The sequence below is a fragment of the Salvelinus alpinus genome, chromosome 9, assembly GCF_045679555.1.
Source record: "Salvelinus alpinus chromosome 9, SLU_Salpinus.1, whole genome shotgun sequence".
NCBI classification, from domain to species: domain Eukaryota; kingdom Metazoa; phylum Chordata; class Actinopteri; order Salmoniformes; family Salmonidae; genus Salvelinus; species Salvelinus alpinus.
In genome coordinates this window covers 81,987,377-82,003,208 of record NC_092094.1, presented here as the reverse complement: position 1 = coordinate 82,003,208, position 15,832 = coordinate 81,987,377, and the positions used below count along the sequence as shown (strand labels likewise).

Genomic DNA, 15,832 nt, shown 5'->3' with positions numbered 1-15,832 from the left:
CTAAAACAAATTTAAAAAATGCAAGTAATTGTATAGTAGGCTAATATGGGATATGATTTGTTTTTACTACAATTTCATTAACAACACCTGACAAAGCATGAGTTGATGAGAAGCTACCTCACTGGAAGTGTAACGCTCTGGGTGTCGGGAGTGTGAAGTCAGGCGCAGGAACAACAGAGTTCAATATAGTGCTTTTAATGCACACACGGTAAACAACGACCCCACGAAAACACTGGGTGTACAAACAAATGCCCCATACACGGGGGACGAAAAAACAGTCCAATACACTCTACGAACGAATAAACAATACGTTCGTCTACTCCCGATACCAAGGTACAAAATGATCAATCCCGCACAAAGAAACGGGCGGGCTGGCTGACTAATAAAGCCCAACTAATTACAATCACCTCAACACAGGTGTAACCAACAAACACATAAGGAGGGGGTGGAAAAGAGTCAGTGGCAGCTAGTAGGCCGGCGACGACGACCGCCGAGCGCCACCCGAACGGGAAGGGGAGTCACCTTCGGTCGGAGTCGTGACAGGAAGCTTTAAAATAAAACATCTATGATAGCTACATACCTCGGTTTTCAATACAAATGTAGTGCATTGATGAATGATATTTTGTATATTATGTAGCTACTGATATATACAAATATATATATATATAAATGACACAATGAGTAGTCTACATTTACATGCACACAAATAATTAGATATTAAACTGATGATGGCAGTAGGCAGAGTATGGAAATACTAATGTAAACCGTGCCGTGGACTTCAGGAAACAGCAGAGGGAGCAGCCCCCTATCCACATCGACGGGACAGTAGTGGAGAAGGTGGAACGTTTTAAGTTCCTCGGCGTCCACCCACACAGACAGTGTGGTGAAGACGGTGCAGCAGCGCCTCTTCAACCTCAGGAGGCTGAAGAAATTCGGCTTGTCACCAAAAACACTCACAACCTTTTACAGATGCACAATCGACAGCATCCTGTCGGGCTGTATCACCGCCTGGTACGGCAACTGCTCCGCCCACAACCATAAGGCTCTCCAGAGGGTAGTGAGGTCTGCACAACGCATCACCGGGGGCAAACTACCTGCCCTCCAGGACACCTACACCACCCGATGTCACAGGAAAGCCAAAAAGATCATCAAGGACAACAACCACCCGAGCCACTGCCTGTTCACCTCGCTATCATCCAGAAGGCGAGGTCAGTACAGGTGCATCAAAGCGGGGACCGAGAGACTGAAAAACAGCTTCTATGTCAAGGCCATCAGACTGTTAAACAGCCACCACTAACATTTAGTGGCTGCTGCTAACATACTGACTCATCTATAGCCACTTTAAAAATGTATCACTAGCCACTTTAAACAATGCCACTTTATATAATGTTTACATACCCTACATTACTCATCTCATATGTATATACTGTACTCTATACCATCTACTGCATCTTGCCTCTGCTTTTCGGCCATCGCTCATTCATATATTTTTATGTACATATTCTTATTCATTCCTTTACACTTGTGTGTATAAGGTAGTTGTGAAATTGTTAGGTTAGATTACTTGTTAGATATTACTGCATTTCGCTACACTCACATTAACATCTGCTAACCATGTGTATGTGACAAAGACATTTGATTTGATTTGATTCAAACACCTTACTCTGCTTATCTTAACTGGTGAAAGGTCAAAATCTTAGTAAGCATATGCCGATTAAAACACCTGGTTTTCTGAGCAATGTTTTGAATTATTAGGACATGTAAACAGCTTAATCGGTGTTCCAGCAGTGTATTATTATTATTATATTTTTTTATTTTAAACATACAATCTACCTGTGAAGCCGCTCAACATTTACATTATGTTCATCTAGCAGACGCTCCCATCCAAAGTGACCCACAGAAACAATCATGCTCAAGCGCCCTACCCAAATATCCCAGACATCGACAGATCCCGCACCCAGTCGATTCGGGGACCTGAACCAGCGACCTCTCGGCCGCCGGCCCAACGCTCCCAACCGCCAGACCACCAACCATCCAAGATCCCCCCCACAGTTCTCCCGAGAGCTGCCCCCCAACCAACCAAGAGCCCCCGAAAAATATGCCCCTCAATTCCCCATCCCCAAACCCTCCCCATCTCCACCCCTCCAACCAAAACAACCATACACTCGATGTGCCAACAACCAACAAAAATAACAAAATAGAAAAAAATACATGAATAAAGGAAAACAACAACAGAAAACAAAAATGCAAAAACAAAAGACATCAAGGACAACTGTGTATTTGATCTGCGCGTGTGCTAGCACCAGTCGAGCGAGCCTCCCTCTTATTACCAGTGAAGTGAGTTCGTGAAAAACGGAAAGTATGCATCTTAGAAATAGTTTTTACATACATTTTCACAAAAAGGTTGCGCAAAAATAACATGGTCACTGCGGTAGAACGTTTATTCTGCGATTTCCTGCATTTATCAAAAGACCCATCAGTAGCCTGATTTCAGATGTGTTCATGTAAACAGGACTATAAGAGAAAACGTTCTTCTTGCAAAGCATGTAAACGTTTTAAACAGACTTTTATATGAATCTGACTATCCACAATAATCGTGCTGCAACATAAATATTCAAACGCTGGCACATGACTTGCCTAGTTAAATAAAGTTTAAATAAAATAATAAAAACACGTGGTTTGAGTAATCAAAATAAAACAGTCACGTGATCAGAGATCAACGATCGCATTGGTTAGTTCGCAGGCTAAGTATCTTCCGGGCGTTGCTTCGCAAGCATGTTAGGGTTGGATGCACGTTCTTCTCCCAAAAAAATGCCTAAAAGATCTTATCCTTTCGCTGAATCTTTCTCATCGCAGTATAAAATTCACATTGGACAAAAGGAGTTGAATAATCACGGCGTATATGGGGACAAGTACAGACAAGAAATCTACGGTAAGGTTTACTGTCTGAAATAACTGGCTGGCTGTTAGCTAACTAGCTGGCCCTACTCCGTGTGCTGTTGTTTAGCTAGTGGTAAAAACTAGCTGGCTAACATTACCTAGGTAGGTTACAACAGGTAACTAACTACACCAAATGTGAATGTCCTTTTATTACTTGATAATTTAGCTAGGTGGCTATATCCACCCACGACAGGCATTACATGTAGTTTGTTTTAGCCTTTGACTATTTCCAGGTAACGTTAACGTTAGCCACAAACGTTACAGAAATATACTGTACCGAACAAAACTATAAACGCAACAATTATTTATTTTTTTCGTTACAGTTCATATAAGGTATCTATAGATTTCACATAACTGTGTAGGGGCGCAGCCATGGGTGGTCCAGAGTGCATAGGCCCACCCACTTGGGAGCCAGGCCCAACCAATCAGTCTGTGGTTGTAAGGCTGATTGGACATACTGCCAAATTCTCTAAAACGGTGTTGGAGGGGCTTATGGTAGAGAATTTAACATTAAATTCTCTGGCAACAGCTCTGTTGGACAGGCCTGCAGTCAGGATGCCAATTGTATGCGCCCTCAACGTGAGACATCTGTGGTATTGTGATGTGTGACAAAACGGCACATTTTAGTGGCCTTTTATTGTCCCCTGCACAAGGTGCACCTGTGTAATGATCGCACTGTTTAATCAGTTTATTGATTATCTTGACAAATGATAAAATGCTAACTAACAGGGATGTAAATATGTTTGTATACATTTTTAGGGAAAGAATATTTTGTGTGTATGATGCTAGCTTCCTACTAGGGATGTTTGATTTTGCCTAGCTATGCTTTCTGGCTAGTTATTATTATAGGGAGTTGGGAATCAACATTTCTTTCATTCTGGTGTTATATTTTGTGTTGCTGATCTTATTTTTAAGAGATTGGAAAAGGTCCAAAGGGTCACGGACAGGTCAATATGAATCCCTTGTCAATGTAATCACCTGTCAGGATTCAACATGTTTTGTCCAATATCTTAAAAGATAGGGTGGTCATATGACATTTTCAGGGCTGATGTAGAACACAGAGGATTCAAATGAAAGTACAATTTATTAAATTAATATGCAAATCGGGCAGTACGGGATACATCATTAGAGTAATTTAAGACCCATTTAAAGTAGGGTGGTAAATGATCACATCTTCATACTATATGCTAAACTGAGTTTGTAACAATTTATGAAATTAGAAAGCAACATTTATACTACTGTCTGCAAATTACATATGTAATATGCTAATAACTCTTAAGAATGAAAAAAAAAAAACATTAATTTAAAGTTAGGTTGTCATATTGTTAATATATATTGATGTTTTATGCAGAACTGGGAGTCTACACTGAGCAGTAAGGTGCCACGCATGCACAAAAAGATGGGTTCCTATTTACCAGTTATGTTGTATTCAGTAGCCCAACTGATTAGGACTAGAGTGCCAAATATGTCTAACATGGCTTACTTCTAAGGTAGGTCTACGCCCGAGTTGGGTTAGGTTGTAATGTTATTTTTAGGGATGCACAATGTATCGGTGAACATATCGGAATCGGCCGATATTAGCTAAAAATGCGAACATCGGTATCGGCCCTCTGTCTGGTTTTGCACATCGGCATTAAACTAGACAATGTCGAAGCTGACATGCGTACCTACATTATATAGGTATATGATGTAATGACAACGTGTAAAATGTTGTGCTACACGTGCAATGCAGCATTCCTAACCTAGCCCACAATGTCTGCTGTGTGAATCGAACTAATGGTATTCGTTGCCCTTGACAATCAACCGTTATCTGTCGTGGGTGATGTTGGCTTTCGTGACTGGTCGAGCACCGGTACACACTACTAAGTGCGCTATTTTTCAGATGTTTCCCTACCGGAGTTACACAGTAATAGTGTCACTGCTATTAGCTTCACAACATACTATGGAACGCCGTTTGGGTCTATATGTCAAAAAAGATATATGTCAATTAACACTAGTTGACACGTTAAATAAGCTTTTAATTTAAACCATTTATTTGTTTGACCGCAACTTCTGGGGTAGATAGCTAGCTTTAGCTTGGTACCTAGCTAGCACCAATACAACCAGCCTGAAAACAATGACCTGTAGTTTTAAAATTATTCTTAGCAATGATTTCAAATGTATTATTATTTTCCCCAAATCAAATTCTGTCCCACAGTTGAAAGTTCTTAGCATGGCACTTGGTTTCCATTTGGACTCATATTGCGTAAATTTGTAGACATGGGTAACAACTACCATTTTCATGTTTTCCATTGATTTTATGTATTTTGATGACCCCGTTGACACTTAGTGAAAATGGATTTGTCTACTGCTGTTTTTTGTAGAATTCTCGCATAGCGTCCATTGTTTGTCGCATCACCTAACACCCTAATTATGGTGTTTAACTGTCACCTAGTCAGAAGACTGCTTCTGGGCATATTAAGACGTCAGCATGTTTCAGTTCTGCTGGCGCAGTGCTAGGCGACCCGAACGAGTGTGCTCGCATATCCCTGAGAAAGTGGCAATAGTTCAGTTTATCCATTTTGAAACGCCATAGCCAGTATACACTTCCTCAAAATAGTCAATAATTTTGATGTTTTTGCAGAGAAGATCTTAGTCGTGCAAGTTTGCATCTGACGAGGATGTTTGGTGCAGTAAGTGGAAAAGAATGTGCATGAGGACGAGTTGTCTCTCGTTGAATGACAGGCAGTTTATTGAAGAATCCCTACTGTTGACCAATGGCCGACAAGGGTGCGTAGACTTCGGCTTGCCTAGATTAAAACGTGTGCCCGACCACCTGAAAAACCCCTTGCCGAAGTCCAAAACGTAAGAATATATGCATAATCTGTTCCAAAATGTTTAAGCTGGGAAACATGCGGCTGCCTTTACTGTCTTCAATCTGCTGTTTGCTTATCTCTGCCTCTCTCTTACAGAAAAGACAAAGACCCTGCTCTTCAATGGTACCAAAGCTGTCATGGGGAAAATCTGGAATATAGATACGGAGAAGTGCTCAACGATACAGCCTTCGGGGCCAGGTGTGACACCTGACGTGAGCCGGACACTACTGAGGGGACAGGCACTGATTGGACAGGATGGCAGACTTACACCTGTTCAAGGTAATAATCTTCTCAGGTGAATTGCAACTTGTCTGCTGGTTTCATTAGTGGCCCGCCCATTAGTGCATTAGGGGCGGTGCCTCACTCGATTTTTTTAAATATTTTTTTATATGCGCACACACACACACAGTTGAAGTCGGTTTACATACACCTTAGCCAACTACATTTAAGCTCAGTTTCACTATTCCTGACATTTTAATTCTAGTAAAAATTCCCTGTCTTAGGTCAGTTAGGATCACCACTTTATTTTAAGAATGTGATATGTCAGAATAATAGTAGAGTGATTTCAGCTTTTATTTCTTTCATCACATTCCCACTGGGTCAGAAGTTTACATACACTCAATTAGTATTTGGTAGCATTGCCTTTAAATTGTTGAACTTGGGTCAAATGTTTCAGGTAGCCTTCCACAAGCTTCCCACAATAATTTGGGTGAATTTTGGCTCATTCCTCCTGACAGAGCTGGTGTAACTGAGTCAGGTTTGTAGGCCTCCTTGCTCACACACACGCTTTTTCAGTTCTGACAACAAATTTTCAATAGGTTTGTGGTCAGGGCTTTGTGATGGCCACTCCAATACCTTGACTTTGTTGTCCTTAAGCCATTTTGCCACAACTTTGGAAGTTTACTTGGGGTCATTGTCTATTTGGAAGACCCATTTGCGACCAAGCTTTAACTTCCTTACTGATGTCTTGAGATGTTGCCTCAATATTTTTTTATTTATTTTTTTATTTCACCTTTATTTAACCAGGTAGGCTAGTTGAGAACAAGTTCTCATTTGCAACTGCGACCTGGCCAAGATAAAGCATAGCAGTGTGAACAGACAACACAGAGTTACACATGGAGTAAACAATAAACAAGTCAATAACATGGTAGAAAAAAGAGAATCTATATACAATGTGTGCAAAAGGCATGAGGTAGGCAATAAATCGAATAATTACAATTTAGCAGATTAACACTGGAGTGATAAATCATCAGATGATCATGTGCAAGAAGAGATACTGGTGTGCAAAAGAGCAGAAAAGTAAATAAATAAAAGCAGTATGGGGGGTGAGGTAGGTAAATTGGGTGGGTAGTTTACAGATGGACTATGTACAGCTGCAGCGATCGGTTAGCTGCTCGGATAGCATATTTTTAAAGTTGTTGAGGGAGATAAAAGTCTCAAACTTCAGAGATTTTTGCAATTCGTTCCAGTCGCAGGCAGCAGAGAACTGGAAGGAAAGGCGTCCAAATGAGGTTTTAGCTTTAGGGATGATCAGTGAGATACACCTGCTGGAGCGCGTGCTGCGGGTGGGTGTAGCCATCGTGACCAGTGAACTGAGATAAGGCGGCACTTTACCTAGCATAGCCTTGTAGATGACCTGGAGCCAGTGGGTCTGACGATGAACATGTAGCGAGGGCCAGCCGACTAGGGCATACAGGTCGCAGTGGTGGGTCGTATAAGGTGCTTTAGTAACAAAACGAATGGCACTGTGATAAACTGCATCCAGTTTGCTGAGTAGAGTGTTGGAAGCTATTTTGTAGATGACATCGCTGAAGTCGAGGATCGGTAGGATAGTCAGTTTTACTAGGGTAAGTTTGGCGGCGTGAGTGAAGGAGGCTTTGTTGCGGAATAGAAAGCCGATTCTTGATTTGAGTTTGGATTGGAGATGTTTGATATGAGTCTGGAAGGAGAGTTTGCAGTCTAGCCAGACACCTAGGTACTTATAGATGTCCACATATTCTAGGTCGGAACCGTCCAGGGTGGTGATGCTAGTCGGGCGTGCGGGTGCAGGCAGCGAACGGTTGAAAAGCATGCATTTGGTTTTACTAGCGTTTAAGAGCAGTTGGAGGCCACGGAAGGAGTGTTGTATGGCATTGAAGCTCGTTTGGAGGTTAGATAGCACAGTGTCCAAGGAAGGGCCGGAAGTATATAGAATGGTGTCGTCTGCGTAGAGGTGGATCAGGGAATCGCCCGCAGCAAGAGCAACATCATTGATGTATACAGAGAAAAGAGTCGGCCCGAGAATTGAACCCTGTGGTACCCCCATAGAGACTGCCAGAGGACCGGACAACATGCCCTCCGATTTGACACACTGAACTCTGTCTGCAAAGTAGTTGGTGAACCAGGCAAGGCAGTCATTAGAAAAACCGAGGCTACTGAGTCTGCCGATAAGAATATGGTGATTGACAGAGTCGAAAGCCTTGGCCAGGTCGATGAAGACGGCTACACAGTAATGTCTTTTATCGATGGCGGTTATGATGTCGTTTAGTACCTTGAGCGTGGCTGAGGTGCACCCGTGACCGGCTCGGAAACCGGATTGCACAGCGGAGAAGGTACGGTGGGATTCGAGATGGTCAGTGATCTGTTTGTTGACTTGGCTTTCGAAGACCTTAGATAGGCAGGGCAGGATGGATATAGGTCTGTAACAGTTTGGGTCCAGGGTGTCTCCCCCTTTGAAGAGGGGGATGACCGCGGCAGCTTTCCAATCCTTGGGGATCTCAGATGATACGAAGGAGAGGTTGAACAGGCTGGTAATAGGGGGTGCGACAATGGCGGCGGACAGTTTCAGAAATAGGGGGTCCAGATTGTCAAGCCCAGCTGATTTGTATGGGTCCAGGTTTTCCAGCTCTTTCAGAACATCTGCTATCTGGATTTGGGTAAAGGAGAAGCTGGGGAGGCTTGGGCGAGTAGCAGCGGGGGGGGCGGGGCTGTTGGCCAAGGTTGGAGTCGCCAGGAGGAAGGCATGGCCAGCCATTGAGAAATGCTTGTTGAAGTCTTCGATTATCACGGATTTATCGGTGGTGACCGTGTTACCTAGCCTCAGTGCAGTGGGCAGCTGGGAGGAGGTGCTCTTGTTCTCCATGGATTTTACAGTATCCCAGAACTTTTTGGAGTTAGAGCTACAGGATGCGAATTTCTGCTTGAAAAAGCTGGCCTTTGCTTTCCTGACTGACTGCGTGTATTGGTTCCTGACTTCCCTGAACAGTTGCATATCGCGGGGGCTCTTCGATGCTATTGCAGTTCGCCACAGGATGTTTTTGTGCTGGTCGAGGGCAGTCAGGTCTGGAGTGAACCAAGGGCTATATCTGTTCTTGGTTCTGCATTTTTTGAACGGAGCATGCTTGTCTAATATGGTGAGGAAATAACATTTAAAGAATGACCAGGCATCCTCAACTGACGGGATGAGGTCAATATCCTTCCAGGGTACCCGGGCCAGGTCGATTAGAAAGGCCTGCTCGCAGAAGTGTTTTAGGGAGCGTTTGACAGTGATGAGGGGTGGTCGTTTGACCGCGGACCCGTGGCGGATACAGGCAATGAGGCAGTGGTCGCTGAGATCTTGATTGAAGACAGCAGAGGTGTATTTGGAGGGCAGGTTGGTCAGGATAATGTCTATTAGGGTGCCCATGTTTACGGATTTAGGGTTGTACCTGGTGGGTTCCTTGATGATTTGTGTGAGATTGAGGGCATCAAGCTTGGATTGTAGGACTGCCGGGGTGTTAAGCATATCCCAGTTTAGGTCACCTAACAGAACAAACTCTGAAGCTAGATGGGGAGCGATCAATTCACAGATGGTGTCCAGGGCACAGCTGGGAGCTGAGGGGGGTCGGTAGCAGGCGGCAACAGTGAGAGACTTATTTCTGGAGAGATTAATTTTTAAAATTAGAAGTTCGAACTGTTTGGGCATAGACCTGGAAAGTATGACAGAACTTTGCAGGCTATCTCTGCAGTAGATTGCAACTCCTCCCCCTTTGGCAGTTCTATCTTGACGGAAAGTGTTATAGTTGGGTATGGAAATCTCAGAATTTTTGGTGGCCTTCCTAAGCCAGGATTCGGACACGGCAAGGACATCAGGATTGGCAGAGTCTGCTAAAGCGGTGAGTAAGGCAAACTTAGGGAGGAGGCTTCTGATGTTGACATGCATGAGGCCAAGGCTTTTTCGATCGCAGAAGTCAACAAATGAGGGTGACTGGGGACATGCAGGGCCTGGGTTTACCTCCACATCACCCGAGGAACAGAGGAGTAGTAGGATGAGGGTGCGGCTAAAGGCTATCAAAACTGGTCGCCTAGAGCGTTGGGGACAAAGAATAAAAGGAGCAGATTTATGGGCGTGGTAGAATAGATTCTGGGCATAATGTGCAGACAGGGGTATGGAGGGGCGCGGGTACAGCGGAGGCAAGCCCAGGCACTGGGTGATGATAAGAGAGGTTGTATCTCTGGACATGCTGGTCTCAATGGGTGAGGTCACCGCATGTGTGGGGGGTGGGACAAAGGGGGTATCAGAGGTACGGAGAGTGGAACTACAGGGTCCATTGCAAACCAAAACAATGATAATGAAAACTAGCCTGAACAACAGTATGCAAGGCATATTGATATTTGAGAGAGACATACAATAAGGCATAAAGTGATTGCAGGTCTTGATTGGGAGAGCTAGCTAAAACAACAGGTAAGATAACAGCAGCAATAACAGGGTGCTAGTCTAACACAGCAACAACAGGTAAAAATGGCGACGACTAGGCAGAGAGGGTCGGATTAACTACACACAGATCCTGAGTTAAAGCACAGAGCCGACAGATAAAACACAAATAAACAGAATGGAGTACCGTGAATTAATGGACAGTCAAGCATGCATCAGCTATGTAGCCAAGTGATCATAGTGTCCAGGGGGCAGCCGTAGATGGAGCAGAGGAGGCCTCCACTAAGCTAGCACGCGGCGTTTAAAGTTAGTAGCCCGGGGGGTGGTCTGCTCAGACGGAGGGGGTCTGCTCAGACGTGGTTGTGTCGACAGAGAATCCAAGCCAGATGGCGATGGCGAAAGAGAGGTTGTGAATTGTAGAATTGTGTTTGCTAACTGGTGCTAGCTTCGTGGCAGTGGCAGTGGCGCTAGCTCTTCAGCTAGCCGGCAGATGGGCCTAGCTCGAGGCTAGCTCAAGGCTAACTGGTGCTTGCTTCGGGACAGAGGTGTTAGCCAGTAGTAGCCACTCGGTTGCAGCTAGCTAGCTGTGATGATACGGTGTAATTGTCCAGAGCTTGCGTCAGGAATCCGGTGATGTGGTAGAGAAAAAGCAGTCCTATATGCTCTGGGTTGATATCGCGCTTGCAGCTAGCCGGCAGATGGGCCTAGCTCGAGGCTAGCTCAAGGCTAACTGGTGCTTGCTTCGGGACAGAGGTGTTAGCCAGTAGTAGCCACTCGGTTGCAGCTAGCTAGCTGTGATGATACGGTGTAATTGTCCAGAGCTTGCGTCAGGAATCCGGTGATGTGGTAGAGAAAAAGCAGTCCTATATGCTCTGGGTTGATATCGCGCTTGCAGACTGGCAGGTATTGGCCCGGTATTGAAGCTGGCTGTGTCCGAGTTGAGGGTGAAGACCGCAGCAGTGGCTAACTGACTACTAGCTAGTAGCTAGTTATCTGGCTAGCTTCTGCTTGGGGTTACGGTTCTAAAGTATAAAAAAAAATAGCAGGTCCGTACCACATTGGGTGAGGCGGAATGTAGGAATGTATATTCAGTTCCTAGATGGAAAGTGAAATTAAAATATATACGAAATGTATACGAAAAATACGAAGACTATTTACTATTTACACGCGACAGGACAATACAGGACAATACAAACACACGTCCGACTGCTACGCCATCTTGGATTACTTATATCCACATCATTTTCCTGCCTCATGATGCCATCTATTTTGAAGTGCACCAGTCCCTCCTGCAGCAAAGCACCTCCACAACATGATGCTGCCACCGTGCTTCACAGTTGGGAAGCCTTGCAAGCCTCCCCCTTTTTCCTCCAAACATAACGATGGTCATTATGGCCAAACAGTTCTATTTTTGTTTCATCAGACCAGAGGACACTTCTCCAAAAAGTACGATCTTTGTCCCCATGTGCAGTTGCAAACCGTAGTCTGTCTTTTTATGGTAGTTTTGGAGCAGTGGCTTCCTTGCTGAGCGGCCTTTCAGGTTGTCGATATAGGACTCGTTTTAGTGTGGATATAGATACTTTCGTACCTGCTTCCTCCAGCATCTTCACAAGGTCCTTTGCTGTTCTGGGATTGATTCGCACTTTTCGCACTAAAGTACGTTCATCTCTAGGAGACAGACCGCGTCTCCTTCATGAGCGTTATGACGACTGCGTGGTCCCATGGTGTTTATACTTGCGTACTAGTGTGAAGGTAGACCTTGAAATACATCCACAGGTACACTGCCAATTGACTCAAATGATGGCTTTAGAAGCTTCTGATAGGCTAATTGACATGACATCATTTTCTGGAATTTTCCAAGCTGTTTAAAGGCACAGTCAACTTAGTGTATGTAAACTTCTGACCCACTGGAATTGTGATAGTGTATTATAAGTGAAATAATCTGTCTGTAAACAATTGTTGGAAAAATTACTTGTCATGCACAAAGTAGATAGTTTGTTAACAAGACATTTGGAGTGGTTGTAAAATGAGTTTTAATGACTCCAACCTAAGTGTATGTAAACTTCTGACTTCAACTGTAAATTCGAACAGCACAAAGTAAATGGACCGTCCTGGGTTGCTCAAATGTGCTCCCGTTCTCCCTCCCAGTATGTCTCTTGCAACAGATGGCTTACTTACGTGAGACTAGATCTGCTCTATCAGTTACAGATGGCGCTAAAGTGAATTAACTTGTAAGTAAATAATCATAGCAGTTATGGTAGCCTGGGACCTGATAAACCGGACAACTACATCCAACAAGAGTCGAAGAACAGAGGGATACACTAGCTAGAACCATCTCAGGTCTGGTAGGACAACAATCATGGCTAATTTTGTTACCCCCATATTTTATCAGGTTCTACTGTAGGTGACATGTTGTGTGGACTAAAACGGCATAAAACCAGGTCTATCACAAAGCATGATCGAATTAATTAGCCAGCTACAGTAATTTTGAGAAATAGTTTGGTTAACTGGTTAATTTGACCCCCAAAAAGTTATCTACCTTTTGATAAGCCGCTAGCTTGTTAGCTCCCATGCTAATTTCAAGTCTTTGTAAACTAATATCTAACTAACTCGGAAATATGAAGTTATTTCATAATCAAACTTAACTGGCTAGCAGTGTGTCATGCTTTGTGACATTGTTAGCTGGCTATCCCCAGTTAGATGTTGTCACTTTTCTTATTTTTTTCAGCCTTTATTTAACTTAGCAAGTCTGTAAATAAGAATTTGTTCTTAACTATGATGGCCTAACCCGGATGACACTGGGCCAATTGTGCCTTAGCACTGAGATGCCGTGCTAAGGCATCTAGCACTGAGATGCCGTGCCTTAGACCGCTGTGAGCCACGGGCGCATCGGCAGGCATGTTACTTTCTCCCTGGTGTGTTCGTGACGTAAGCTGGCTGCTCGTTTTCATAGTATACTCTGCTCAAAACAGTGACAGCATGTGCAGACGTGGTCATTTTGTTTTTGACATGCAAAAGTGAAATGGGTGTATTTATGCTGTTCATATGCACAGATCACTTTTATATCTTAAAGAAACTAGCAGTAGTTTGAAAACCTTTTCATATTCCTGTCATGCAGCTTTGACAACTCCAACCACCTCGAGCCCCGAGTATTCAGCCAATCAGCGGCCGCCACTGGCTGGTTATTTATTTCCTTTCAATTCGTGTCCAATTGAGATAAACAACCAGGTGAGGAGACTTTCTAAATAATCAGTGACCTTAATTGATCGATCAAGTACAAGGGAGGAGTGTGAACCCAGCAGACACCTGGTCCTCTGTGTAATGAGTTTGACACCTTTCCTTTATGCCACGTTCAAGACAACTGGGAACTTGGAAATCTCTGACATCCGACTGTGTGTTTGTCTCAGGTGCTGTGTTGGTTTCAAAGGGCAGCTGTGTGTGTCAGAAGGCCCAGAGGACCAGGAGGCAGTGCTCCCAGTGTGACCGCCCAGCCTGCCCCTCCTGCATCCAGCAGTGCTCCAACTGCTCCAACCCCTGTTGCTCTGTCTGCATTGTCATCGAGTAAGTGACACTCCTCACCCTTCTGCTTTCATCCGATTTTACTCTGGTCAGAGTGAGCATCTCTTCTGAGTTGGGTAAAGTCAGCAAGCAGAGCATCTACTGCTATTCCACTACCATAGTGTAATGACCTTAGGAAGTCCTACATTAAATCATGTCCAGAATAGAAGATTGAGTTCTCGACTGAAATAAAAGTTTATTGTTAACACTCACAGGTTACTGTATGGCTGTAGCCTACGCCAAATAAATCTGTAATAAAATCAACAGCTCACTCTGACCACTTTGTCAGGACATACAATAGACAGCATGGTCATATAATGGAACCTACCATGCTCAACCAACCACAAGGACTCCTGGCACAAACATTTCAGTCATTACTGTGGTTGTCAGAGAGCAGGTTGACTGGCAGACTGGACCTTGCTAAACCCTGTGTAACTGGGTAAATGTGCACTGACAACCTATATAACAGGCATCTAACTGTCTGAGGGTCTCTACAATACTGCCCAAACAAGAAAAAATGCAGTAACTGCTCATAGCATGGAACTGAGAAAATGGCTTTTATTTACCTTGGTTTCAGAGTGTCTTTATACAGTTAATTTCAACATGACCCCCATTTGATCCAAAACACAATACAATAGAGGTAGGATACTTGTCCACATGACTAAGCATCATGGCTAAGCATGTAGTCATTTTTGCTACAATAAATAACTCATTTTCGACCAAATGAGCAGTTACTGCCTTTTTGCTTGGTACGACAGAATAGTATGCAACATATTTGATTTAGCAAGCAGTGCAGAGCACGTACATTGAGATGTAGCCTTTTTTTAATGTTTTATTCCACTTTACTTTGCTTGTTACTCATTGTTTTCTCTGTATCCTCTTCTCCTTCAGTTACAGTGGCCAGTATGAGCAAGTACTGTGCTGCGGCTGCTTATCGTAATCAACAACAGAACATGGAGAAAATTAAGCATTATGCTTGAATGTTTTAGTAGTTATTTTACATTAAATATTCTTAACTCTAAATTGTTATACATGTTTATGCTTATTTTTTTCAATCTTAACCATGATCCAACTGTATTTTTGTATATATGTATTTTGCTATGTTTGTGGAATAAATACTTGGACGCTTTACTTTGCTTGTTTGCTACTTTGCTTGTCATGCACAGTTTACATGCAGCTCATATGTATGTGTTTAATTTCAATCATGAATGACTCATGCTGCCCATAAGGGAAGTGGTGGTAGTGCAAAGTTATAGTGTAGTAGGCTACATAATTGAATGTTTGAAACAAGGTTGTTCTACCAAGTAGTACTCTATCAAAGCAGCAGGTGGCATCACATATCAAGGTTTGATTCAGACATGAGCTGGTAAACGATTCATGTGACTTGGCTAAATACACTGCTGTTGTAGTCATCACTTTTTCTTGGCTCTCATCACTTACAGATGTCAGGGTCATGTATTATGCTCTGTGGATAATTGTTCTCTGTTGTGGGCGTACCTGGAAGTGCAGATTACCAGTCGAACAGGATTGTCATGTCACCCAAGCCCTGTCCAGAAACAATCCAGAGACCATGTGTCCAACTCAATCCACGGAGGGCCTAGTGTCTGCGGGGATTTGCAGACACTAGGCCCTCCATGAAATGAAACGTGTACATTTGAATGGATTGGATAGGTAAGCAATATGGTGAAAATTCCATCTGGTCTATCAGAGGACACAGTGATGCTACTTCTGTATGGTTTTTACCCATCTAATCCTTTTAAGTTTACCTCAAGCGCTTCTGGAGTAGGGGACTCATTGTTTTTTTCTG

At 43.6% G+C, this 15,832-nt stretch overlaps 1 protein-coding gene across 2 annotated transcripts; it reads left to right on the top strand.

Moving 5' to 3' along the window:
* Positions 1–2,695: 2,695 nt before the first annotated feature.
* LOC139530763 (apoptosis regulatory protein Siva-like) lies at positions 2,696–15,156 on the top strand. Of its 2 annotated transcripts, XM_071327443.1 has the most exons (5): positions 2,722–2,932; positions 5,892–6,074; positions 13,586–13,695; positions 13,875–14,028; positions 14,917–15,156. In XM_071327443.1, the coding sequence occupies exons 1-5, from the start codon at positions 2,776–2,778 to the stop codon at positions 15,003–15,005; spliced, it is 693 nt and encodes a 230-aa protein (XP_071183544.1). In that variant the 5' UTR covers positions 2,722–2,775; the 3' UTR covers positions 15,006–15,156. The 2 variants fall into 2 exon arrangements, with proteins under 2 accessions (XP_071183545.1, XP_071183544.1); XM_071327444.1 differs by lacking the exon at positions 13,586–13,695 and having other exon boundaries at positions 2,696–2,932.
* Positions 15,157–15,832: the final 676 nt, after the last annotated feature.